Source organism: Chroicocephalus ridibundus, chromosome 2, assembly GCF_963924245.1.
Source record: "Chroicocephalus ridibundus chromosome 2, bChrRid1.1, whole genome shotgun sequence".
Classification (NCBI taxonomy): Eukaryota; Metazoa; Chordata; class Aves; order Charadriiformes; family Laridae; genus Chroicocephalus; species Chroicocephalus ridibundus.
The window spans coordinates 21937570-21964530 of record NC_086285.1 but is presented as its reverse complement, the minus strand read 5'-3'; the positions used below and the strand labels follow the sequence as shown (position 1 = coordinate 21964530).

At 36.9% G+C, this 26961-nt stretch overlaps 1 protein-coding gene across 1 annotated transcript in view; it reads left to right on the top strand.

Annotated features, from left to right (window-relative positions):
- The window catches only part of MALRD1 (MAM and LDL receptor class A domain containing 1), a 263637-nt gene that overhangs the window by 193304 nt on the left and 43372 nt on the right, over window positions 1-26961 (top strand). The window contains exons 33-36 of the mRNA XM_063323881.1: window positions 1694-1895; window positions 16661-16930; window positions 22176-22301; window positions 24348-24414. Coding sequence (XP_063179951.1) covers window positions 1694-1895; window positions 16661-16930; window positions 22176-22301; window positions 24348-24414 — 665 coding nt within the window. The remainder of the gene's footprint in view (window positions 1-1693; window positions 1896-16660; window positions 16931-22175; window positions 22302-24347; window positions 24415-26961) is intronic.

The following is a 26961-nucleotide window of genomic DNA, read 5'->3' as shown; positions in this document are numbered from 1 at the left end:
TGGGTCAGTCTTTAACTGTCCTGATAAAAGACACTCTAGTACTGTCTTCAAATGTTCTTGATTCTTCCCCCTTCCGCAACAGAGTTAGTTATTTGTGCAGCTGTGAGACTTTTCAATTAGATATATTGGAAGTGATATTATTTCAATACTAACCTTCAAAATGCAGAAAATACTACCGCATGAAACAGTAACAGCTAAAACCACACTAACACTAGTATGGGCTGTAAAATTCTAGATCGCTGAGATTGGTATATTTTGTGATTGGTAAAACAGTAAATAGTTCCAGTGGCATATACAGGTGTCCTATCCTCACATGTAGAGTTATTCTAATTAAGGGTTTCAACTTACTAAGCCCTTAGAGCACGATAGTGTGATTACACTCAGTTTTTCATTTTTTTATGGGTTGAATAAGCTATTTCTTCTCAATACCTGTCCTTTTAACCCTGAAAGATAAATGCTTTTAAGAAGACAGTAACACTGGATATTGCTGTTACACAGCCCTGTAACCGAAAAACAGGCTTGACAAAATTAGATCCTCATTTGGATTATTGTATGTCAGTCTTCTTGATGGTTCTCTCCTCCAAAAATGAAATAACTTGCAAGAGCGTCAGGCATCAGAGATATTTCAATCAATACACCAACTTCTATAAACTATGTGGTTCACAGTACCGTTTGGGTTTTGAGCTTCTTTGACCCACCAGATTGGCTGGGAGAGGCAAAGGTGTGTAGTTATACAGATCATTAGTATGGGTTTATAAATTTCTTGGGTCTCAGGCTTTGTGTTCCATTGTTAAAGTGGGGCACTCAAGTGGGAACATGCACCCATGGGTCACTGGAATGTTAGTCTAAAGGCTTAAGAGAAGGATGCTGTTGAAAGTGATGAGGAGAGGACAATGATTAAAGTATGGAGTCCCTTACAGAAAGAGTTATCATCTGGAATGGCTAGAATAGGCTTACATTCATTACTCCAGTTATTTTTCATTATTTCTGACCTGGTTTAAATTGTATAAGGATTTTGAACACCTAAGTGGGAAGAGCGACTACCTGCATAATCTCCAGAATTTCCTGTGCTTGGTATTAATTCATCAGTTGTTGGTTAATTGTGAATTCATTCATTGTCATTCTTACTGCTTTCACTATTTGATGATTTTTAAAATTTTTTTATTTATGACTTTGCTAAATATGCTTGAGCTAATTTACCATGGCTGCCTGAAACATCGTATTATATATTGCTTGTGTCAGACGACAGACTAAAATCCTTAGATGCTAAACCTTTTATTTATATCTCTAAAATCTTCACCCAGCCTAAGAACTATAAGGAGGTCACCTTTTAGTGATGAAAGGATAACTCAAGATCTTTTTCAGTGTTTTCTTCAATGTTTAGAAGAATTTAGGGTTAGGTCTTTTATCACTGGCTTCTATATGTCGGGTCGAGACTGTCTGTAGGTTTTCCTATTTGTGATTGTATTAGCAGTTCTTTTTATTTTATTTTGTTTCTATAGTCACTTTTTGTTTGCAGCTGAACTAGCATTAGCAAAAGTATTCAGTAACATTTAGTCATCACCAATAAGGTGTGGGCAGTACTACTGCCCAGGCAGGTAGCTGCTACGGGCCTTGGGCTGTGCTACTCTGCTGCACTTCTCCATCGCTTAAAGCTGACTCAGTTGCATCTCTTGTATTTCATTGTCAACAGGTCTACGCAGCTGAAGAACATGGAGTGGACATTCTGATGTGGTCTTCTAGTAGAAACGAAGAAAACAAATGGATGTATGCAAATGTAGTCCTCTCCAGTAACAGCCCTTTCAGAGTTGCCTTCGAAGCTGAAGTGGGGTGGAGCGAACCCACAGAATTTGCTCTTGATGATATTTCTTTCACTCCCGAATGCATTGATGGAGGTATGCTATTTCATAAATCTATACAATACGTGTTTGCTTTTCAGAGGGCAGAGGAAAATTGTGACATTTCATATCTCATTGTATAACACAGTAAGAATTTTTTTCTTTTGAAATTATTGCAATACTGCTATGCTTTTACTTCATTCCAAAAAACGTAGAAAAGAAATGGGGGCAGCACAATCATAGAATCATAGAATCATAGGATCTTCATGGTTGGAAAGCACCTTTGAGATCATCGAGTCCAACCATACACACACCAAAAAAACCTGAACAAACAAACAATAAAAAACCCCACAACCAACCAACCTACAATCTCTGCCACTAGATCATGCCCTGAAGTGCCAAATCCAGACATTTCTTAAATACCTCTAGGGATGGTGACTCAACAACCTCCCTGGGCAGGCTGTTCCAGTGCCTGACCACTCTTTCAGTAAAGTAATTCTTCCCAATATCTAATCTAAACCTCCCCTGCTGCAACTTCAGACCATTTCCTCTGGTCCTGTCATTATTCACCTGGGAGAAGAGGCCAACACCCACCTCTCTCCAACCTCCTTTCAGGTAGCTGTAGAGGGCAATGAGGTCTCCCCTCAGCCTCCTCTTCTCCAAGCTAAACATGTCCAGCTCCCTCAGCCTCTCCTCATGCGACTTGGTCTTCAGAGCCCTCACCAGCTTGGTAGCTCTCCTCTGGACACGCTCCAGCACTTCAATGTCCCTCTTGTACAGAGGGGCCCAGAACTGAACACAGCACTCGAGGTGAGGCCTCACCAGTGCTGAGCACAGAGGCATGATCACTTCCCTGCTCCTGCTGGCCACGCTATTCCTGATACAAGCCAGAATGCTGTTGGCCTTCTTGGCCACCTGGGCACGCTGCTGGCTCATGTTAAGCTGGCCGTCCACAAGCATCCCCAGGTCCTTTTCTGCTGGGCAGCTCTCCAGCCACTCTTCCCCAAGCCTGTAGCATTGCTTGAGGTTGTTGGGATCATACAAAGAAGGATGTGTTTTTCAAGAGAAAAAAAACATATAAAAAAAAAGAAAGATCAAATTTATCTTATATGAACCCCATGGCAAATTTGTAGCTAGCATGTTTTTCCCTAAAGGAAAGGAGCCACTATACCTATCAGAGGGACTCCTATCTAGTTGTTGGCTGAGTGCAGAATCTGAATAAAGACATTTGCCTATGGATTGTGGAAGACAGTTTTGTGTTATAACTAGCAGTTGAACATAATGAGTAATTATAACAACTCAGGATGTTACAGTCATTGAGGGCCTGTTATTGTTTTCATGAACCGTACTTGAGAGCGATCTACCATCACTCAACTGTATTGATTTTCTCTTATATGAAAATAGTCAAAGAAGGCCTTAGTTTGGAATAGAAGTGTTTTATGAGTATCAAAGTGGTTGACAATTATTTTAAAAAGAAAATGGTTAGTCCTTTTATCTTCGCTCTCTTCATAAAATATTTCAGCAGCAAAGAAAATTTACCTCTTTGCCAGGCTCTTTGAGAATTTATAGTCTCAATTCTGCTACGCAAGCGAAGTGACTTGAACTTTGTAAAAAAAAAAAAGGAGTTAAATTCTAACACCTTATAATGCCATGTTTATTCTGTGAGAAAGGCAGTGGTTTACTCTGCAAATGAAATAGAGCATACAATAATCAGAAGAAGAAAGGAAGTACATGAGCAAATACAGATTCTCATAGGAACATCAGCCATTCCTTATTTTGAACAGTCAAGAGGGGAAGAAAACCAAAGAAACAGAAAACTTTTTGTGTAGATCTTAATTCATAAGGAACAACTAGGAAAGATTATGGTTAAATAAATGCCAATACAGATGTTATCAAAATGGTCTTGAATAACATTTCTTTCTATTTCTACAGCTCTTATTGTTCAGATAGGACAGCTCGTGTATGAATTAGTTGTCATGCTGTTCAAGAAACTGTTTTGGGTTTGTTTGGGGTTTTTTAATTTTTTTTATTGTGTTGACTAATCAGCTCCTTGGAGAATTAACCATATGCTGATTAAGGCTTAAAGTGAAATAATATTTTCACACAAGTGGCATTTGCTCAATCTCTAGCTGAACAAATTTTTTGTTTATTTTCTCTGAATAATACCACCAATAGGTTCAGGCAAATACTCTTTTGGAATGTTCTTCAATAAGCTGCAAACTATGTACATAAACAGGTGTTTGTTCTGCCTTTATTATGTTAATCACTTTTTTTGACCATACCTTAAGAATTACTTAGGCAGTTTCATGCATATTTTAGCATAATAGAGAGGGAAATTTTCAAATTATACATTTTAAGTACCTGTCATTAACTGGAAGATCTAGGTCTATCTTCCAACAATGTATATAAATAATTTTTTTATTTTAACGGAAATTATACTTTGGTAATTTATTACGAACAAGCACAAATTCAGAGCAAGGAAAAAATCTTGCATGGAAAATACATGTTAAGGTATCCTGAAATAATCATAACTATAGAAATAAGGTAATTTTTATGGAACTACATTTTATAATCACTTCATTTTTCTCCAGAGATTTTCCAGTTGTAGAATACTTTAAAGTATCTAACTTGTATCACACTCTGTCTTAGAAATATGGTGTATCATAAGGAATGCCTTAAGAAAAATTCTTAGAGTTATATTTGTTACTTATGGTTTGTTGGATAAGTCAAAAACCCATACCTTATTTACAGGTAACGACCTAAAAATAAATCAGACAGTTTTAGTTGGTCATCTAGGCTCTTTGTCCAGCTGCAGAAGAGGTAGACATCTTCAAGAGTCCACTTTTATTCCTTTGTATGGTAAACTGGCAATCAGCCTGGAATTAGTTCATACAGGCTGGAATACTTACATGATGGAAATAGTAGTTTATCTTGCTCTGTTCCGTATTATATCAATATTGTCTCATCTGAAAAAGAAACAAACATATCTTTATGGTGATTTCTAGAGGCATAGGAAGGATCTGTGCGTGATTTTTCTAGAAATCATTGTTCTTTATGTCTATTTTTTATGGTCTTGCAAGAGTGGCATAATTTATATTACCCTAAAAGCAGTCTAGCAAGTCTTCAGGTATGGCTAATAATGGATACCCAAGGAAATGTATTAGAATGAAAGAAGAACAAAATTCCGCCCTCCCCAAATCTTTCCCAATCTGTGTTAATCTGCTTCAGAGACTTTCTGAAGCTCTGAAGTCATCCTTTCTGATAACTCTCGCCTGGTTTTTCTTCTCTGAATTAGCCAGTTCTTTCTGAATATACACAAGCTTTTAGTTATTATTGGAAAATCATTCATCGTTTAGTTGTTATTGCAAAAACATCAGTTGGCAAACCTTGGGTGCAGGAGGTCTTTTTCATGTTTTTAATTCCTGTTACTTTGCATCGCTCTCCCATGCTCTGCTGTAGATCATCTTCCACTCATTTAAATCCATTACTGTGAATTCGAGTACAGAGTATTCTCTCTTTATGACTTTTTTTTTCTTTATACCTGCATTCATAACATTTAGCTTGCATTAAATGTGCCATCCTAGATCTATCCTACTCAATCCTGATGCTTCCACGTTTCCAAATTCTACTAATCCACCTCTTGTTCCTTACTTAATCGTTCATCCCATTTCAGGTATCCTATTTTTACATTCCCCACATATTTTTTTGCCTCCACCAACCACACCACAATTGTATGTGCACCTTGAGAATTCTGACAGTTTTTTCTATCATCCATCCCCCTCCCCCAGTTTTACAGTCACTTTCACTGTTGTCCCAGGTATGTATTTCTCAAAAAAAAATTGTCTGATGGAAGGCAATCTCCTAATGAGCTTGTGACTTGATATATAATCTCCTGTCCAGAGAAAAAAATTATATCTAGATGCTGTTACTTAAGTGTGCACTGACTTTCTGTTTTTTCATGGTTCTGTACTGTCCTAGGAAGTGTCCTATCCTAATAATCCCTGCTGGCCAGGTAGGCCAAATCTGGGCTTGTGAAGAGGCAAGAGAACTATACAAAATCTGTATAATAAAATAAACCACGGCAGTTTAGGAGGCAGAACCTATCTCTGACTTAATATTGTTCCTAGTACAGAGCAGCTACTTAGGAGGACGTGCTGTTTCATTACTAATTGTTTCTAAGTAACCACTTAAAAATTCAGACAGTAAAATTTAGAGGTGTTACCTGCAAGTAGTATAAAATCACTGCCCTGTGTAGATATTTGACCAAGAACATTTTCCTTTAACAAAACCAGTGGGAAAGTTTACCTGCTCCACTGCCAGTCCTGCTTTGAGTTTTGCTCATCATGTTTATTCAAAGACATAGCTCAAAGAAAAGTGTATTACCTGCAGTACAGGTTTTGTGTAATGTTTTCCCTTTCAGAAGATAGCTTTGCTGCTGCAGATCTTTTTCTTCTCTCTGCTTTATTATTTTTCAGATTGTCTTTAATTACTTTGGGTTTCCTGAGGCAACATGTTCTAAATAGAAGCAATCACAATTTAGCTGGTTGGGAGCTCTAAGCAATAAAGCATTACCAGCATCTCTAATTCAGATGAGGTTTTTATTTGTTTTTAAGTAGTCAGCCCTCATTAGCCATGAGAGTTTCTACAGATCCAAGAGTATTTCTGAACATTTAAACAGAGTGTGCTCAAGTTACTCCCTGGCCTGCTGCAGAAGGAACTTCTAGCTGCTGCCCACACACGGGGAGCTGCAGTGCCAGCTGTCAGTGGCACGGGATCTAGCTTAGTTCAGAATCAACTGCTAAATGAGATGCACTTTTACCACTTTTGAAGGTCCTTTATTTTCTGCTGATAAAGGTGTGTGAAGATCTCATATTACTGGAATTAGTGTATTTTAGGTGCCTAAGTAATACTTTGATTTTTTTTCAATGAATTTATTTTTGTTTAATATCTTTTTTTTAAAAAAAATAAAAGTTAAAACACCTTTCCATTTCAAGTTTCAGATGGACCAAGAATACCAAAGTATTGAATTAGATCTTGTATTCACTAATACCTGACTCACAGTATTTTCTAGTTCAGCTGAAACAGGAGGCATTACAGAAATTCTTAAAATTTCTGCTGCTACTTGATTTAAATCCCAGCATTAACCCAAAGATGCCTAACATCCAAACTTTATTCAGTTTATATAAATCAGAATGCTATGTTTTGTCACTCACTCATTACTGGAGAATTACACTGGGTGGACAGAGTGTCTGTAATTTAAATAGCCAGGTACTAGTTACATAGCACTTCTATGTATCAGGAGAGTATTCTCAAGAAACAAATAAAGAGTAAATATATTTTGTGATCTCTTCCAGAGATCACCCAAGCAAAATACTTGTGCTTATCTAGATCTTCTGCTGGAAGAAGGTAAATCTCAGTAGAAAGTCAGCACTGACTGCTGCCCCGGCCCTTTCATGAAGTGAAGTTACCCAATATCCCCTCTTTAGCAGCAGCTCTTTCTGAACTTATGCTTCTAAATAATACTGCTTTAATATGTTTTGCTTTATTCAAAAAGAATAGTTTTGACACTTTAAGATGAATATTTGGGCTGTCTTGGGTATAAACAGGAGTGCAAACGTCATGCAGCACCCTAGGCTCTGGAGTGTTTGAAAAGCCAGTATGTTTTTCCACCATCAGTCATGATTTCAGTGGTTATCACCAGTTCAGTATTAATATTGCTTAATAAAATCATTAACAATTTGAATAAAATAATCTTCCACTCCATCTTTCCTTATCAGTCTTTATTTTGTCATTTATTTTTTTAGCCTATGTTTGCTTTCATAGTTTACTTCCTGCAGCTGCTCAGTGCTATCTGAAGTATTTTCCTTCTTCTGTTTTGTGAACTACTTTTAAATCATCCTTCATCATTTTATTTTAAAGCCTTTTCTACTACTGTGCTTCTCTTTTTCATCCATTCCTTTCTTCTTTCTTTACAAAACATATTTAAAGCCTATCAACTTTTTAGCCTATCAACTTAACACATGAGGAAGGACTGCTAGTGTTACGAATTTCCCCCCCCACCACCCTATTGCATTTCAGTTTCAGCCGGAAAATTTGCCTGCGGTAGAAGATACCATTGTGTAAGGATACAATGAAGATAAAAGGGCAACTCAAACAATGCAAAATACTCAGCACAGATAGAACATGTCTCTAACTCTATTTCATCAGAGCATGGTGGAATTGTACAAAAACACAACGCTGTTTCCCAGAATGCTGTGGGTTGTTTTTTTCTAATGTTGTCATCGTTCTTGACTTCACTGCATAGGTTACGAAAAAGGCGTCAGATTTGCCATTTAGGTACTGAAGTACAGTAAGATTTTCAGTGGTTTTGACAGCTTTCACTTAGGTGAAAAGTTTGCTTTGACATGCCATAACTCATCCAAGTCTTCCCATTGCTCTGCAGCAAAAACACAAACTAGACCCGTTGTAAGGGCTTTAAATAATCCTTACATTGAGCAAGCTTTCACTTGTTGTGAAGAAGCAAATCAGAATCTGTGAATTACAAGACTGGATTTGGCTCCACATTCAAGCCCAAGCTACATAGCACTTAAAGGTTTTTTGTTTGGTTGGTTGTTTTTTTTAAATGCAAACAAAGGCTTCCCACTACTCTAAAACCTAATATCCTCTAGAAATTGAAACTTCACTTTTTTTGAGCCATTGTAAGATAGTCATGAGAGATAGCCAGATCCATTCCTATAGATCATCTTTCCTAACTTTCTAGGAGAGATGATATTGCAAAGAAGTGCTGGGACGAAGGCAGTTATATTTCAATCATAAAATTTAGGATAGATATACTCAGAACTTCAGGTCAGCCATAGTAAGTAAGGAAAAGGTGCAGCTAGCAATATAACCTGGCTCCAACAGTTATGGATGCCTGGGAAAGAGGCAAACAACCAAGCAGTCTAGAAACCAACTGGATAATTTTATATGCTCTCTGGCACATTTAGTAGATCCCGTTTTGCTAGATCTTATAAGAAAAGCATAACTGACACCTGTATCTACTTAAGACACAACGACCCAAAAAGTACAGTGGGTGTTTATGTGTTGTTTGTGAAAAAAACAGCCCAGTGGTGCAGAGAGTCTTGCCGAGAGGGTGCGTGTTGAGTGTGTGAGTGTGTGCGAAGCAATAGTGAGAAAATTCTGCAGTAGAACAGAATTCACCTGACAGAGGCTTAGACGAAGTCAATGATCCATCTCTGAAACACCCAGAGCCCGAACGTAGGAGAGAGTGGAAGGGTTAACTGCCTGAGTTGCTGATACTACGGTGTTAAATCACCGGCAAAAACTCTGTAGGGGAGACTTAACTTCTGATTTCTTTAAGTTGCAGAGCCAGGGGAATCACTGTTAGCTTGTCTGCTCATGCTTGCAGTCAAGCAGAAATCTCTCTCAGGTTGAGAGCGCGGGGAGTTTCTTTCCTCAAGGGCAAGAGATGATTGTGGGGGAGCTGCTCGGGGAGGTTGCCTGTGAAAACAAAGGAGGGGAAGAGGAAAGTAAGGTTAGGGGTGATAGAGGACTGAGGATTCTGGGGATATTTGTGAATAGTTTCTCTAGTTAATTAGTTTCTCCCTCAAGTTAATCAGAATGTGGTTTAGATTGTAAAGTTAATCAGAATGTGGTTTAGATTGTTATTGCTTGGCAGAGATAGGGCATTTCTGCATTTTTAAAGAGTAAAAATTATGATCCAGGGCATAGTACCTTAGAGAGATTCTTCAGCCTATTTTAGTACCTTCCAGTGTACAGACCTAGCTGGTGGTGAAACCACAATTTTTTTATGGCTTTCACAGGAAGGGAAATTGGGAATAATTTTAGGATAAGATAGTTGAACTCAATAAACTAGCATAATTACTGGCAAGTCCTGAATGCAGTTATGTAATGTGTGTTTAAATAGATATAAATTTTGGTCCAAATCTTTCAGTTTCTCTCCGCTGCCTTATACCTGTACAGAATACTGAAATCATCTGATTCAAGCTAGATGCCTTTTGGGAAATTAAAAATCTTTGGATTTATTAATAGTGTATTAAAATAATTTCATTAATATTGAACCTCCAAAACCCATCTGTTTACACCAAAAAAACCCCAAGCACGCCTCAAAGCACAGAGATGATATTTTGCCTTGCTAAGTTTGTTCATAAAAATCAACATATTTCCTTGGAGGGATAGAAAGAAATCATCTTTGGAATGAAATAGTTTCATGATACTATCTTGGAGAGAAGAAAATTTTCAGATTCTTCATTATGTAAAACTTACCTGTCTCTTCAATAAGAGTGAATCTCAAGCTCAGATTTATCTCAGAAATTATACAGACTTTACTATAGTTTTCTTCAGGGCTCTTCTCAGTTGATGATAAATTTGTACCTGTAAAAGCTAACTTTCTTTAGAAGTTAAGAAATAAAGGGTTTAGCATAGTGATGTGCTCCCAGCCCACCTGTGAGAACGTGATGATTCCGGGAAACTGCTCTTTTCTCCACTCTAACCCTGTTCCGTCATCCAGCCCACCTCATTTTGTTGGAAACTAAAGCTTCACAACTTCTCCAGTTCTTCATTGCACCTAACAAATAAACAAATAAATAAATCCATCACAATAGCAGGCATAGCTAGCAAATCCTGGACTGTTCTTAGGAGTGATATGGCAAATATTGCCATAGTTCTCTCACAGGTAGTTACTGTGTTCCAGCCAGAAGCAGTAGTTCTCTGAGTGAAAGCTATAAATCATAGCTTGATTTTACTGGCAGTAAATCTGTCTGGCTTACATTATGTTTATATTTTAACAAACTGTCATCATTTTAAATGAAGTCTGCACAGATGTATAAAATTCGGAAGCCATTTGGCCAAGTTCTGTCTTTGTTAATTCTGGCTTCGTAACAGCGTCTCTGAGATCCCTTTCAGCTCCCTGCTTGATCCTTCTGTGTTCTCACAAGGGAGAGAGATTTAAAGATTCGATTGGCCAGACTCAATTTCCCTTTTTTTTTGTCTTTTTACAAGCCTTGAAATTAACATTTTATTTTTGAACTGAAGCTTTATTGACACTGATAAAAACTCACAGACAGATCGTTATAATATTTGAACAACTTTAGTCTGGTTATTTTTTTTAAAGAGGTTGTTTCCTTACAGACAGCTTGAATGGGCTGATTTCATGCCCTGTTCCAATGTTTACTGAAGTGAAAGTGAAGCCTGCCACCTATTTCAACTTAATTAATGTATTGGTTTGGACCTGTAATTAATTTACACTCTTGTCTAATGAAAACCGTTGGAGGGGGTTATTTTTGGCCTCTTTCAGTTACAGTTAACAGGCCCACTGTTTTTATTAGGTTTAGTAGGCAAATTACTTATGCAGATATATCAGACAGGTTGTTAGTTTTCAAGAGTCTGAGGCAAGGCCCATTAAAATCAATATGAGTCGTCCCATTTGCCTAAATGGGCTTTAGAGCAAGCTCTGATATGACTGAGTTAATGCTGCGCAATAGCATGTGGTAACTTTATTTCATGCTTCCTCGTGTTGACTTTAATGCAAAGTCTACCATTCTTAATTAGAATTCACTGTTACAGGTGATATATAAACATAAATGGAGACCTACCCTGCACCAGAGATCTTGGTGCCTGAACAAGAAAGGCAGAAAAGACAAGGATAGCATGGAGGTGGCGTTTCATTCAAATTAAGCATGTTTTTGTGTTTCTGGCAGTGCTAATGACTATGTACCACAAACATTTATTTTATATTAGCGTTTGGGTAACAGCAGTTATCTGTGTTATTCTGTGACTGAATTCCTGTGATTCATGGGCAAAAAGTTTACAGTGCTGACCTATAAAGTTCAGCAAACAGGATCAGTACGCTCCAGGGATGACAAAGACAGTAGTACAACAAAGCTTGTCTGTACAGAAAATGTTCATCAAACAACAGTAAGCCTTCAACAAATCCCTATCCCACAAATAAGTAATTACGTCCTTGACGATGAGCATTTATTGACTTAATGCTTTTCATAATGTAAAGACTCCTTAGTCCCGAATCATCAGCTGATGAGCTCTATTAACGTAACAGATGTTTTGATGGGTACCACATTGAAATAAAAATGTATCTAAAAGCACGAATTTTACCTGACGACAATGAAATACAGGCATATTCAGCTGTGGTTATTGCATTTCGTGAAGCAGTGCACACCAGTTTGGTTTGCTTTACACACTGGTCTGATTTTTGCTTTTTTTGTATGTACATCAACTACCTAAGTTCTCTTCAAAGTGGGAGGATGTTTGTAGGGGAGCACTTCTTGGTCCTTGGGTCATAACTCACCCAGCGCAGCTGCATAAGTAGGTTTCACAATAGATTATAACTGAACTAAAATGTCATTTTTTTAGGACCTATTTAAAATGTCTTTTTAATTATGTATAAGCAGATTTTGTACGCACATTTTTAAGCCCTCTCTTTAATTTTGGCTATTTACCATATGTGAGGTAAAATAACACACTGAGCACAAAGTAAAATAAAGACAAGTCCTTATGATTCCTTCAATTATAATGGAACATCAACAATTTGCTGCTGTTTTTCATGCAGATCTACATCCAGATTCAGTGTTCCGCAGAGCAGAGGTTATTTTCTCTGAAATTGTTTTTGATTAGTTTGCTTTTCATCTGTTTGAAAATACTGAATATATTCCTGAGGATCTCCTGTCCTGCTTTTCAGTTATCATGTAGCCTAGGTACAGGAAGCTTTTATCCTGTGCTCCTTAGAACACATCATTTTCAGTAGATTTATCTCCAAATCCTTAAACAGCTTCAAATAGATACTGCTTTTTTAAAAAAAGTAACCTGTACAATATCTCCTCCACTCCTGAATATGGTCTGAAAATAAGAGCCACACAACCCTTGGGAGATGAGTGCTGGGTGGGAAACATCTTTTCTGCTTTTGGCAAAAGGTGAGGGAAACGTTTTTTAGGCATGCCAGTATTAGGCGACTGTTGAATCTAATGATTTTAAGTGACTGAAATGGCCTGTGGGTCACTAACAGGTAGCGGAATTTGCGTTGAAAAAAGGCTCTTCAGCTTCTGCAGTTTACATAACCTTCATGTATATCTACAAGAGTGGCTATAGTATCCATGTATATGCACAAATTTCTACAGCTGCGTCGTGTGCGCGTACCACTGTGCAGCTGAACACGATGGAGGGTATTTATGATGAGCCTCTCATTGGTGCAAGCTCATTTTCCACTGCAAACCACGCTGCAGTGTTAACGTTTTAGTACAATTCTTCCCAGTGCCAAAAAACAGAATAAATATTGCCACTCTTTAGAATTAAAACATGTCAGCAGCAAATACTGCAATGATGAGCTTAATACAAATAATTACACAGATAGTAGCTTTGAATGCAAGTCATTAGTTTTGCATCAACATGTTGCTTGAGATTTCTTTTCAGTTGGAATTAGTTAATGATTTTCTAGATTTGCATATTCCTAATTAGTCAGTTTAAAATGTTAGCTATATACAAATTAATGTTTTATAAATTTTCAAATTTTTTTACCAGGCACATTTGATTTATAATTAAGAAACGCATTTGTAACCTACTTTATGTAAAGAAAATAGATTGAACTTGGATGTACAATTTTGGCAGATCACAGCAATCATAACGTTTTGTAGAACATCATCCAGATTTTCCTATTGCATCTGAAAGCAAGCAGATGTGAACTAATTAATAGATAATGTGAGTTAATAAGGAAGGTGATATTCTTATGATCTTTGAGGTATATTCTCATCTTATTTGTTGTTCTGATCTAAAATGATTTTGCGGATTTCAAGGTATTGCTTTGGATTTTTATTAATGTACTGAAAACATAAAACAGACCACAACAAGACCCCTGGTTAACCTTACCCCTAATTTAACCTCTAGCATAAATTGGAGACCTTTTCACTGCTCTCAGTGAATATTGCACACTCTGAAATAATTGGTACACTGGTCAGAAAGAACTTATTTCTACGCATTATTTTCTAACAACAATAGGGAATCATGATAGAAAATAATAATTAAAAAATGAATCACTTTTTCAATAAAGCATTCAAGCATTTGCCTAAATACTGAATGTAGTATGGGATTATTTATGTGCATAAGTGCTTTATACGGTTGGGAGCATAAGGCTAAACGGATCAGTACTACAGAAGCCTGAGAACAGTTTAACCCTCAAGACCAGGTTCATAACAAGCAACACAAACAAGTATTCTTGAGCTTAAGAGGGGATTTCATTTTTCAGGACAAAGTTGGGCAGAAATCTTCCAGCAAATACATCACGAACAGGACAGGTATAGAGAATTAAACTGGGTCGAAAATGCTTACAAATATACTGTCACCGCAATCTTTCCTGCAATGTAAACTGGTGACCATAGGAAAGTCAACTGTATTGGAACTGTGTGGGGTTAATTTCCACCGTATCAGGACAAACACAGGAAAACTAAAACTGGACTAAGCAATGACAAAAGTGCATGCCTAAGTGGAACTGACTGCGGCTTAAATCATTTTCACTGCCTAAATGCCCCCTAGGCACTGTGGGGAAAAGTGTCAGGCGTAACAGAAGAGGGAAAAAAAAAATCTAATATAATCATACCCTTTTTTTTCCAGAGCAAGTGCAAACTAAAAATATAAAATAATTCATTTTTTAAAAAATCCTTCGCATAAGATTTGTTCTATGTTTAACAACACCAGTTTCATGTTCTCCCGATGACTTTCCGTACTTTTCATTGTATCTTGGCAGAATCATGGCCTCGTACACAAATTCTTCATGATGAATCCAATTCTAACATCTTTATGTGCTACTGCTATTAATTATCTGCTAAAATATGGGAAAAAGTAGAAGAAAATGCAAAATCTAAAATACTTTTAATTTTTTCAAAGATATATTCGCCATATGATTTAAATGTCTATAATCACCTATCTAAAGACAGCTTTCATAAGCCTTTTGAAGTAGTATAAATGAAAATAATTTTTTGAGACTAGCATTTATAAAATACATATCATGAAAGTGCAATCCTTTCAATCCCATTTAAAAGTATGTGTCTTTGAGGGATTTATGATGTAATTTTGAATACAAACAAACCAAAAGATTAGTAGGTTGCTATTTTCACTGTGTCAAAATCCATTATTGCTGGTTTATGTTTAGATTACGTCCAGTGTATGAAATAACATTTTTCTAGCAGAATGATAGAATTTAACAACGCTAGCAGTATGAAATGATGTTAGGAATATTCTATTGTATGAAGCTTTTCAATTATGATTTTCTGACGTAAAGTCTACGTGAAAATCCAAAATTGCTAAACTAGCAAGGGTCAATGTTAGAGTGCAGCTCTTTTTCCTTATAACTGTCTCACAAACAACCAGATGGTAAAATATTGCTACTATTCTGTCTATCTGAATGCACTAGCAGTTCCTTTTTTGTACAAAATACTATTGTTATTCTTGGTGCAGGTATTTTAGAAACTGAACGTGTTTCAGCCAAGTTCTCCTGCTGTAAAAACCCAGCCTGGTATCACAGAATCCATAAACATACTGCTCTGCCCAGTGGACTAGAAATAGTAAAACAATGCTAAAATCCACGTATCCCCTTCCAGCATGTCGTGCCTTAATGCAGCAGTAACATTTGCCTTCTGAGGTCAGAGACCAATGCTTGCGCCATATCAAAAGGCAAGCTAAAACCCCCCCACAAACTTTTGCACTTGAGCTGCTCTGCTTAAAACCGAGTCGACAGCAAAACTCCTCCTGCCTTTTACAGAAGTGGGACATTAACTCATCCTTCCTTGTCTCTAAAAATCATAATATTATTTTCTTTACTCACCTGCTGCAAATTGACCTAGAAAAGATAAAATACATAGAGTTAAATTCCATAGTTTTTTCTCTTTTCCCTGCACATAAAACAAAAATTACAGGAATCCATCACATTGCTCCCCTGGGAGACACTGTTGGTGTAAAGGACACAGTGTTAGCGTAGCTGGCTTCTTAGAGAGAAGAAGAAGAGTTCTGATGTTTCTGCTGGTAAAATTCAGCTGCAATGATTTTCGTAGGAAGAAAGAGGGACTTGAGTGTCTGAGACAAATTTATTTGTATAAGTGATCACAGAACGTTTTTTCCAGTGTTTTTTTCCAGCAATGCAAGTAAGCATGGGATACTTCTGCTTTTATCGACTGTCTGAACCACTTAAAGTCTGGAATTTAAAAATGCATTTTTTTCAGTTGTACCCTGGAAACTTTTGTCTAGTGTTTTCTTTGATTTAATTCTCTATCACATCAAACTAAGCTACAGAATCAGAGTGATAATAAACTATGTCAGTAAAAATCTTTGTTGTTACTTTATGAAAGTCTTTTTCTCACTCTGCTGAGGGTTCAGGCCTTACCATGGATATTAGCTTTCCATTAAATAGGTTCCTTGTAAATCCAGACTTACATGGTCTTTCTTTGATTCTTGTTCACCCATTCAATATAGAAGTAGAGGAAGATTGCAACTTGAAGGCTGTCAAGAATATTTTTTAACCCAGTCCTGACAGTTAAGTTTTATTAATACTTTGGTATTAATCCTTCCATACATACATGGCACGAGTAACAATAGGATCAAAACAAATGCTGAAAATGAGATATAGGCTTTTTAATAGTGTGTTCTGTACTTAGGATCTGTGGCTTTATACAATTTTTTTTTACTTTTTTTTAGAGTTTAGTAATCAAAATCAGCTGCCTTCCCAGCAGTCCCTACGTACATCTCAAAGGCAGTATAGATGATTACTGAAACACGAGAATCAATATTCTCTTTTTTTCCTGCAGGATCAGCTGATCCACACCCTCCAACTTGCAATAGGGACCAGTTCACATGTGCATATGTGAAGCAGTGTTTGCCCCTCACTGTGAAATGCAATGGGGCTGAAGATTGCATGGATGGAAGCGATGAAATGAACTGTCCCACGCCTACCACCACGTCCCCAGGCTCTTGCAAACAAACAGAGTTCCTGTGTCCTTCCAAAGGCTGTATCCCATCCCTCCTGATATGTGATGGTGTGTCTGACTGCCACCTTAATGAAGATGAAGCTGGCTGCCGTAAGTTACTTTCATTGCTATAGTTAAGGTCACGCTAACTCACTTTCCTAAAACAGTGATGTGAAAAAAAGCAACATAACGAAGTATAGTGTAAAATTCACTACTCCTTCATCAAGAAAAATGTTAATTGTATCATGTTACCTGGAGAGACACTCTACGTTTGCAAATAATTTTGCTTATGCATTTTTATTCCCTGGCTATTGATTTTGATAAGTGCTTAGAATTGTTTGTATTGTATTTCTGTTAATAATTGGGAGCACTTCCACTTTTTTCCATTGATCAGTCAGCTGCATTGGCATTGCCTCATCTCTGATTACAATATGACAGATAGAAAGAATTTTGCAGTTTGGTAATTCAGTAGCATTCAAGGCAATCCTGACCTTTCAAGGATTTTGAAATCAAGTTTGTTCCTGCAGTAGCAGCAATCTCTGCCCCAATCAAGGAAAAGGGCCCGCAAGAAAAATGCAAGGACAACAGGTTTTGAACTCTGTAACTGCAATGAGATACCATGAAGTTTCAGATAGACACAAAAGTGAGCGTCTGCTCATTTCAAAATACTTCATTATTGGTAGATGAATTGAGACCAAATGTTTCATTCCACAAAGGTCAAAATAATTAGCTGCATAGGAAAAAAAAAAAAAAAGAGAGAGAGACTTTTTACATATTAAAATATTTCTTCCTAAACTTTTAATTCTGAAGAAGTTTTTTAAAAATTATTTTTCATCCTGATCATAACCAAAACAATTAGTAAAATACCAGTTTCCAGTAGGCTAGAAATTCAAGTTCTTTAATAATCTGTATCAAAACTATTGAATTATACACGCAGGCCACCGCACATGCCATTTCTTTTAAAAAATGACCCTATAAAACTGGCATGGACTTAGCAGACTATTTATGCATGCCTTTCTAGGCGCTTTTGTTTAGAGGTAGTTTTGTTGCAAAAGGCAACAAATCTCTCTTACCTTAAGTTCTAGATGCCCCTAAGTTCAAATAAACCCCTCTGCATTAATCTTCATTGACTCCTGCCTCCTGCGCAATTTTTTGTCTAGTAGAGACCTCTCTGCTGTATCCTAGTACATGTACATGTACCTCCCAACCCCAGACCACAGCAGCTAATGTGTTCTTCTAAAATCCCCAGATCCTCAGGCCACAAGATTTCCACGAGTATCAATATTCCCAGAACAACCGAGATTTTGTTTCAGTGCCTTTGACTTCTAAGCAGTGCCCAAGGAATGAGGGGAAATTAAGTCCTGATCTATTCAAAGAACAAAAATTCTCCATAGGTGTTGCACACCTTGGGGTTCTGAGTCGGGTGGAAACAGTCAAATCTGTAATCACATTGTTACTCCAAAATTCAGTTTTGACTATAGAAACATGTAATTTTTTACAATACAAGACAGGAATACAGAAGCAGTGACTCATGTTTGTTCTCTGAAGAAGATACGGCTTGCAGGGCAAAGCAAAAAGCAAGTGGTTAGTGGTAGTTTGGAACAGAATCAGTGAAAAGCTGATTAGTGTCCCAGTTCATTCTCCCACCGAAACGTATGTGCCATGAGATTGCAGCATTTCATCTCTAGCTGCCTACTTTTAACATGTGAAAGGCCATGTAAGTTTGCCAACAGAAAAATCAGAGAGGGAAAAAGTAAATATCTCACAAATTTTGTTTATTTTATTGAAATATTTACATAATCTATAAAACCAATTGCTGGGCTAGTAGCTCCAGCCTACGTGTACTGTGATAATAAAACAGATTGGGAGTGGAGTTTTTTTACAGATTTTAGATTGAAACGGAACGTTTTTTCTAAGTAGTTATAAACACAGAGTAATATTTAAGTAACAGCGTTTTGTGGTTCTTTTTTTTTTTTTTTTTTTTTCTTGGTGCATATCAGTTCTTCCTGCTGATTTTGGAAAATTTTAGTTTGGGAATTGCTGGCACCTTCCATTTTGTGTGTGCCGTGTCCCTTAGCCATTTCATTCTTTTAAATGTAACAGTAGATGGACAAAAATGTTCTGGCTTCTGAAACCCGGAATTTATCTGAGAAAGTTTTCTTCTAGTTGTCAAAATGCATCTTGCAGAGATTAAGCATAAAACCCAAAAGAAAGCCAGACAAAGAAAAACAAACAAACAAAATGCATTAGTCAGATCTCTACTACAACCACAGCTTCTACCACAGAAATGCTTTTCTGCATGACTTACAGATTTATGCAGACAGAATTTCCCGTAGAGTTCACTCAGCAGTTAGGTCATACAGTATTATGTTAATACTGTTTTATACGTACTAATATGGTGGGTTTTGTTACTTGACGCTTTTAACACGAAAATCTTGGAACTGTTTTCAGTTATAGACGTTGTACTTGGCCAGCACTCTTGCTGTGAATTTTAGTGAAGAGTACTTTATCTCACCTACTTAATCCAATTTTTTAATTTATTTTTCTTTTTAAAATGCCTGATTACAACGTTAAGAGCATAAAATAAACCTATTCGCACCAATCAGGCATATACTTTACTTTTCCACAGGCCTCAACACCATCTGACTGAACTGCTAATAGCAATGAGTAAAAATCAATTGCTCAGTTCTCTGTAGTGCACCAAAAAGTATCAGTTGTAGTCCTGGCAAATTTTAAATACCTAGTAGGTATTAAAAATTGTATACTTCCAAAGGGGCTGTGATATTTTTAGCCTTTCTACAGATTCATTTGGACCCGGAAAATTTAATATAGTCAGAAAGCTGGTATTTTCACTTTCATATCTTCACTTTCTTAATGCCTCCATTTAATATCTTTATCCCAAAAAACACTTGAAGGCCTTCCATGGAAGTAAACAATAACTAGTTGGAGAAATTTGAAGCTACCCGTAAGTGTGTTAACAGTAAGCGATATTAATTTTCGTTTCGATGCAACAAGAGAAATAGTGTTATTTTTAAAATGTGCTTTTAACATTCTTTACCTGAGCACTATAACTTAATATTATTGTCCTTTCTGTCTTAAATGCTGGATCTGTACAAAGTATTCAGTAGTCAGATTCACTGCTATGACCGTTCCATCTGTAAGTAGTATAAAAATCTCAGAGCAATAAGCTTGTTCAAGGTAAAGAAAGAGATGTGTCAAAACCACCTTGATGATCAACAGATACAAATGCAACAAAAATAATTAGCAGTTCTTCTGTCTTATCCTCAGGTATGAGTTCAGCAGCCAGTCCAGGAGTAATAATAATAATAAAGTAATGACAAAGGCCTAAATGACACTTTCTTTTCTTAATGCTGCCCTCACTGCAAGTTAGAGCTCAGGAACCAAATTTCTGTGTTAGTCACAACATATATGACAAACCATAAGCAGTACTCTGTATCCACATAGTTTACAGCGTCTTCAAAATACGTGTGCAGGCAAAAAAAGGACTAAAGCACATGAGAAGAACGTATTTATGTCGAATTTCCAACTTTGTTTCTGTTGAAGTTATACTCTGAACATGTAATTATGTTTACAGACTGGGTATTTGTGTGCAAATGACCCCTTATAAAACTGGTTCAAATACCATCGGGACATCATCCCCCAAATTGAGAAGGGTATCCAGGATTTGGATCTGATTGCACACAAAATAAGTACAAAATTATTATTTGGTTAGGAAAGCGCAGCAGAGGGCATGAGACCATCAGTTATTTTCTGGAAAGCTGCTGATCATAAGAGATAGATGGTAGGATATGCTACAAATGTGCAGTGATGCTGTAATCTGCTGGGTTTTTTCAGTCTGCCACAACCTGTTCCGCCAGACTGAGTGGTCAAGGGAATGCAGAGCAGAAAAGGAAATTTTTGTTCTTTTTCTGTTTCTTTTATCCTGCTGTCACTACCAGCAAATTCCCTATTCAATATCAAGACTTCTCCAATCAATTGAAGAGACTTTGATATAAACGCATGTGCAGAACTAGTGATAGTTTAGAATCATCCAGAACTTTTAAATCCTCATAAAAGTGAATTGAAATGGGAAACAAAAGCAAGCTCCTCTATAGTCGCTAGTATTCTGCAGATTTGGCTGCAGACTTTAGCAAATGGTCAGTGTATGTAATTAAAAGGTTTAATCCCACAAACCCTTACTCACATGAGTCATTTCATAGTTCTGAAAGAATATCAAAACTGGCAAGAGTTTATTGGCAAGATCAAAACTGGCAAGATTTGCCTCCATTATTGTGGTCTAAATGGAACCGCAGTGTTTTAAATTTAGTACACCCTTGCAGTCTATATAGGCCAGTGATTTAAATTATATCTAAGAGTGGAACAAATATATCCTACAGCAGCCTGGCCATCCAGCCTGGGAGGCTTATTGCTGTGTAGACTGGCTCTTGAACCCAGGAGCAGGCAAGTATTATGAAATTTAAATGTGGCAGTGGGGTATTTTTAACATTCCCAGATTCTTTCTCCCACTCTGAACTCACAATCTAATATGAATATATCTAACTCTGATGGAATCAGAAGAGTTCCCTCTGATTTGCATAAGTGTCATGGTGACAGAGTTTAGCTTAAATTACTTAAAAAAACCCTTGAAAAACAGTAGTTTAAGGCAGCATAACAGAACATTGTGTGAGATAAAATGACAAAATGGTGTTATAGTTCACAGGAGTCTGCAGGACCACCAGGCACATCCTGTAGATCAGTGATTTAGGAATAATTCAGTACCTGAACGCTTATGTGATTCCAGCAAGATTTACGTGTCATAATTCTTCTGGACAAACATTGAAAATATAACTGAATGGCCAAGAATAAAAAAGGTGTGCAAGTTTAGATTTTTCAGTATAGTATTTTTCTACTTTTTATATGCTGCCTCTTATTATTTGGCTTCTTGTAATAGAATAAAACTATATAATCTCAATTTTTTGTTTTGTGTTTAAAAATTTATTCCATTATTTTAAAAATAGGTTATGAATGGGAGTTGATTATGTTTTGTGGTACTTTTTAATGGGTTTTTGTTGGGGTTTTGCAGCTTACTCTTCCAATGTTTTAAGTAAATATGCCCTCGTCTCCTTCACAAATATAACATGGGAAAATCCAGCTTCTGTAACATCTGTGCTCTGTGTTTGTTTACTTATTTATTTATTCAATAGTAAAGTTGTATGTCTTTGAAGATGAAAGCTTGTAGAGGTCATACAGACCCGAGTTTATATACTACAGTACAAATCAAGTTTTCTAGTAGTTTTTTAACAGCGACACAAAGAAATATAGTTGATAATAACTGTCATGTTACTTTTCCTTCCAGCCATTAAAGACTGTTTCAATGGTTCTTTGTTATGTGCGTCGACTAATCAATGCGTCGCAATCTCCCAGCGTTGTGATGGCATTGCAGACTGCATTGATTTCAGCCTTGATGAGTCCAGCTGTTCAGGTACTTAGTTTTGCATAAAAACATCATTTGAAACAAAAACATGCAGTCATTTCTTACTGAATCTTTAGGCAGTTCTCAAACTAGACTGAATTCTCTCTGCTAACACTTAATCAGATTACATCAGGCATGAATTTTCCTGATGAAAGTATGACACAGCTAAAATGGGGAGAAAAAGATGGAAAATAGTGTGTTCAGTTAATGTCTTCACAAGCGGTGTTTCTTAAGGTATAAACACATTGTTTTAAAAAAAAAAAACAAAAACCTCTGTAGTATCCTATTAAAGCACTCTCTTGATTTTAGCCAATGGATTAACCCACTTCAGTGACCTCAATGCTTTTGAGTTAATAGGATTTGTTGTTTCATTGGGTTTTTTTAATAGTAACAGAAATCTGGGTTGGAAAATAAACCAAAACATATAGCGTTTGTTTTAGCTTTGTGCATTTCCCACAAAATTCAGGTTTGTTTTGCAATAGGGAAAGTCTGGAGAAAGATACAAACACCGTAACATACATCCAATCTGAATCAGATTTTTGTTAACAAAATCTAACAAAAACATAGAGGATGATATAAGTATTTAATTTTAGATTCAAGACATCCCATTCAGTAACAGAAAGTTACTGCAATTCTTCCTCAAGCCAATTGCTAACCTTGGGCCAGTTCCGCGTTAACAGTACAATCATGGAATCACAGAATGGTTAGAGTTGGAAGGGACCTTAAAGATCATCTAGTTCCAACACCCTGCCATGGGCAGGGACACCTCCCACTAGACCAGGCTGCTCAAAGCCCCATCCAGCCTGGCCTTGAGCACTTCCAGGGATGGGGCATCCACAACTTCCCTGGGCAACCTGTTCCAGTGCCTCACCACCCTCACAGTAAAGAATTTCTTCCTGATATCCAATCTAAATCTCCTCTCTTTCAGTTTAAAATGTTACCCCTCCTCCTACACTCCCTGATCAAGAGTCCCTCCCCATCTTTCCTGTAGGCCCCCTTTAGGTACTGGAAGGCTGCTATGAGGTCTCCTCGGAGCCTTCTCTTCTCCAGGCTGAACAACCCCAACTTTCTCAGCCTGTCCTCATAGGAGAGGTGCTCCAGTCCTCCAGTCATCTTTATGGCCCTCCTCTGGATCCGTTCCAACTGGTCCATGTCCTTCCTTTGCTGAGGACTCCTAAGCTGGACACAGTACTCCAGGTGGGGTCTCACCCACCTGTGAGGAATTGTTTTCCACAACTACTTCTTAAAACTGGACATGTCCACACTGAATAGCACTGTTTATGTGTCTCAGCAAATTATTTTATGGGGCATATACACAAAAGTTAAAGAATCAGGCCTAATTCTTTAGGTCTAATTTGCATTTTAACAGTTATTTTCTTACTAAAGAAGATTGAGGGGATTCGTTTTTGATTTTGAGTTTTTCTTGCTGTTGGTGTGTAAAACTAAACTTCAGTAAAACTAAATCTAATAATGTGGAAATCCGTGGTAAGGGATGTCAAAGGTTGATAATAGTATATCACTGACATCCCCCTCTACTTAAACACCTTTCCTCTTTTCAAGACTGATTTCTCTAGTTCTTATGAGAATGTGATTCTAAGAGTTAAAATTTGGGACATCTTTAATAAGAAGGTTGGTGACACAGGAGTAAGTGTGTGTTCATCAACCCTATAGAAAACCTATTAATGATAAAGTAAACTTAGGTACTACTTTAAAAGTTCAGGGTTTTTTGGCTCATGTGTTTTCCTGTTTGTTTGAAAATCAAGTAAGTGGCAAAAGCTTGATTTCTGGAGTCAAATGAAACTCTGACTTGAGAAAAATTAAAAGCCTGTTCAGTTGAAGCAACAGGATTTCTATAAGTTCAAGAGGAGCCCATTGACTTTAACGTATTTATGACTTGGCAATTGTATCATGAAGTTAAGGTCTAAAGAATGGTTTTCGGAAGCGTTAAGCGCCCAAAATGACAGGTATGAATATTCCACCATTTTGAAAATCAGTCAGTGACAAATATAAAAACAAAGTGGTGCAAATTTATATTTTTTACTTTTATGTTTGCAGTTTGTCCTGAAGAATACTGCAAAAATGGAGGGAGATGCATCATCAGAGATGACATTCCATTATGCCAGTAAGTTTCATTGGGGATTGATTTGTGCTTGAAGTGGGAAAAGGTGCTGTTTAAAGAGCTGTTTTGTTCCCCAGGGACTGAATTTACCTTCAATAGAAGTGTATTTTTAAAAGCATCTATATGTCTACGTTATTTTTATTTACAGTTGCTGACTTAAACCACATTTTGAGAAGAATATTATGTATCAGATAGAATTTTCTGTAACTTTCCTCTATCGTTACATGAGAAAACCCACTTGCCTGACACCTTAAGTTTTCTGTGTTTAATGTTTCACATCAACACTTAACAATACATGCTCCTATGAAAAATGATGCCTTATACACAGCAGGTGTTGTGTACCTCAAGCGAGATTTACAGCAGGCCGTGTTCTCATCTTTACCTGAAACTGTGATGTATTTCTGTTATAATGCTAGTTTTTAAACATATTTGGAGAAAGAGGATAATGTTTTTCCACTTATGCCAAACAAAGGGTTAAATGTAGGCTTGTATTTTTCTGGAAACACTTGATCCTGAAAAACAAATGATGAATACAATTCTGATGTGGAATGTAGGAGTCACTAGGAAGTGTCTCAGTATAGCTGAAGGGACTCATTTAAACAAGATCTCACTCGGTTTCCCACTGGGATATTACAAGCGGTTTTTTAAAGTGCAAAGAAAACAATGGTATACATTATCATGCTTTTGTCCTTCATGTGCTTCTGTAGATCTTGCCAAAAAGTACTGTTTTATCAGAGCATCTATCTTAGTCAAGACCAGGCATTAAGCTTTGTCTCCTGCTCTCTAGGAAACTCACATTAATAAGCATGCTGACAAAATTTCTGTTATTGCAGAATTTGTATTTTTCAAAATAGGTTTATCCTTTACTGGTTCAAGAAACGTGATGAATAAAATACTCAGAAAATACAGGCACTTTCATATAGAGTACTTTGATTTAGCTCTCAGAAAACACTGTTAATTACTTGCAGATTTCCCAAAGAATCTTCTCTATTGCAGAATAGAGAATGGTCTCTGCCAGAAGCTTGGAATTTCATTACAGTGGCTGTTTCAAAACTTCTTGGGACACAGAAAGAGAGAAAAGGGACAAAAAACATAGGGGAAGGTTGTAGATGAAATTAAATTAAATGAAATGGATAGCCAGCAGAAAATAAAGGGATTCGGAAGGGCCAGGGAGTTTACAGTTCGTAGATTAAACCATTGATCAACAAGAAAATTGCTTGTAGAGACAAGGCACTGGGGGAGTAATTGAGATTTTAGGGATACAAGAGAATTATAAAAATTGAACTTATGTTCGGACTTAAAAATGAAAGGAAACCAAATTAGCAATTGTTCTTTATCCACAGAAATAAAAGATAGTTGGAATAGTAAAATAGTAAATAGGATATTTTCCTTCAGCATTCAGTAAGAAACAAGATATTGAATTCTGATGCAGTGCATAGGTAATTGGAGCAAAGGCACAGAAATGAAAATTACCTACTTGATGGGCTACCATAACTCCAAGAACTGTGCGTGTTTCTGCTGGGGAAATGGGTCATCTCTATTCAGGAATACTAGGAAAGCGGTACATGCAGGAATAATGGAAGGCTTTCTGAAAACTCTGCTGGTAAGAGATGTGACTGGAGAATAGCAAACGGAGAAGAAAAGGAATAGCCAGATTAACAGTCTGATATCATTGCCATTCAAGCCTTTATAATATTGAAGGAATTACTCATACATGTAATACCAGGGGAGTCAGCCATTTCTAAGATAAGCTTCTGCATGATATTTGAAAATCCCACATGTCAACATTGTGGAAAGAAAGAAAAAGAATAAAAATGTATCTTAAATAATAAAAAAATGTAGACATATCTTAGTTTTAATTTCCTAGGTTAAAAAAAAAAAAAAAAGAAAACCCTAGAAATGAATGTGGAAAAGACACTATTTTTTTACCTGTTTGTTCTCAGTTCTTAACTTAAATTTCCTGAAAAAGGGAAGACAGGTTTACATGGAGATATCTTCTTTTGAGAGCAGCTGCTCTTCTAGACTTCAGGGGAGGTCAGGAGAAAAAGCAGAATGCGTAAGAATGCAGGAAGCCTGTGGGACAGCAAGCAAACCCCTGGAAAGAGCAGAGTACAGATACTGCCCTGCCACAGAAGCGGCAGAGAAGGACAGTCTTCCTGAATACCCAGAGGTAGCTGAGTGGAGATTAGTGTCATCCTAAAAGTCACTGAGTTTGACTAATACTCTTCAGTGACAGAGTGGTCAAAGGGAAAAATTGGTAACATATCCTTTTATTGCTATTTTTTTCTTACACAATGGATTCCAACCTTCCTCCACTTGAGATGCTTGCGTTCAAATTTCGATAAACCAGAATCTGAGTCTGTAGTTTAAAAGCCTCTTTGGCCTCTCTGACAATGTTTAACAAAAGAATTCTGGACAGGTCTCAAAGCTTCGTTTGATTGAAGGTTCCGTCACGTCACTATAAAAACTGAAACTGCTACTCGTCTTACCTTAGTTTGAGGTATGTTGATAGAAAAGAATGCAGTCTTTGGAAAACATGTTTGTTGGTGA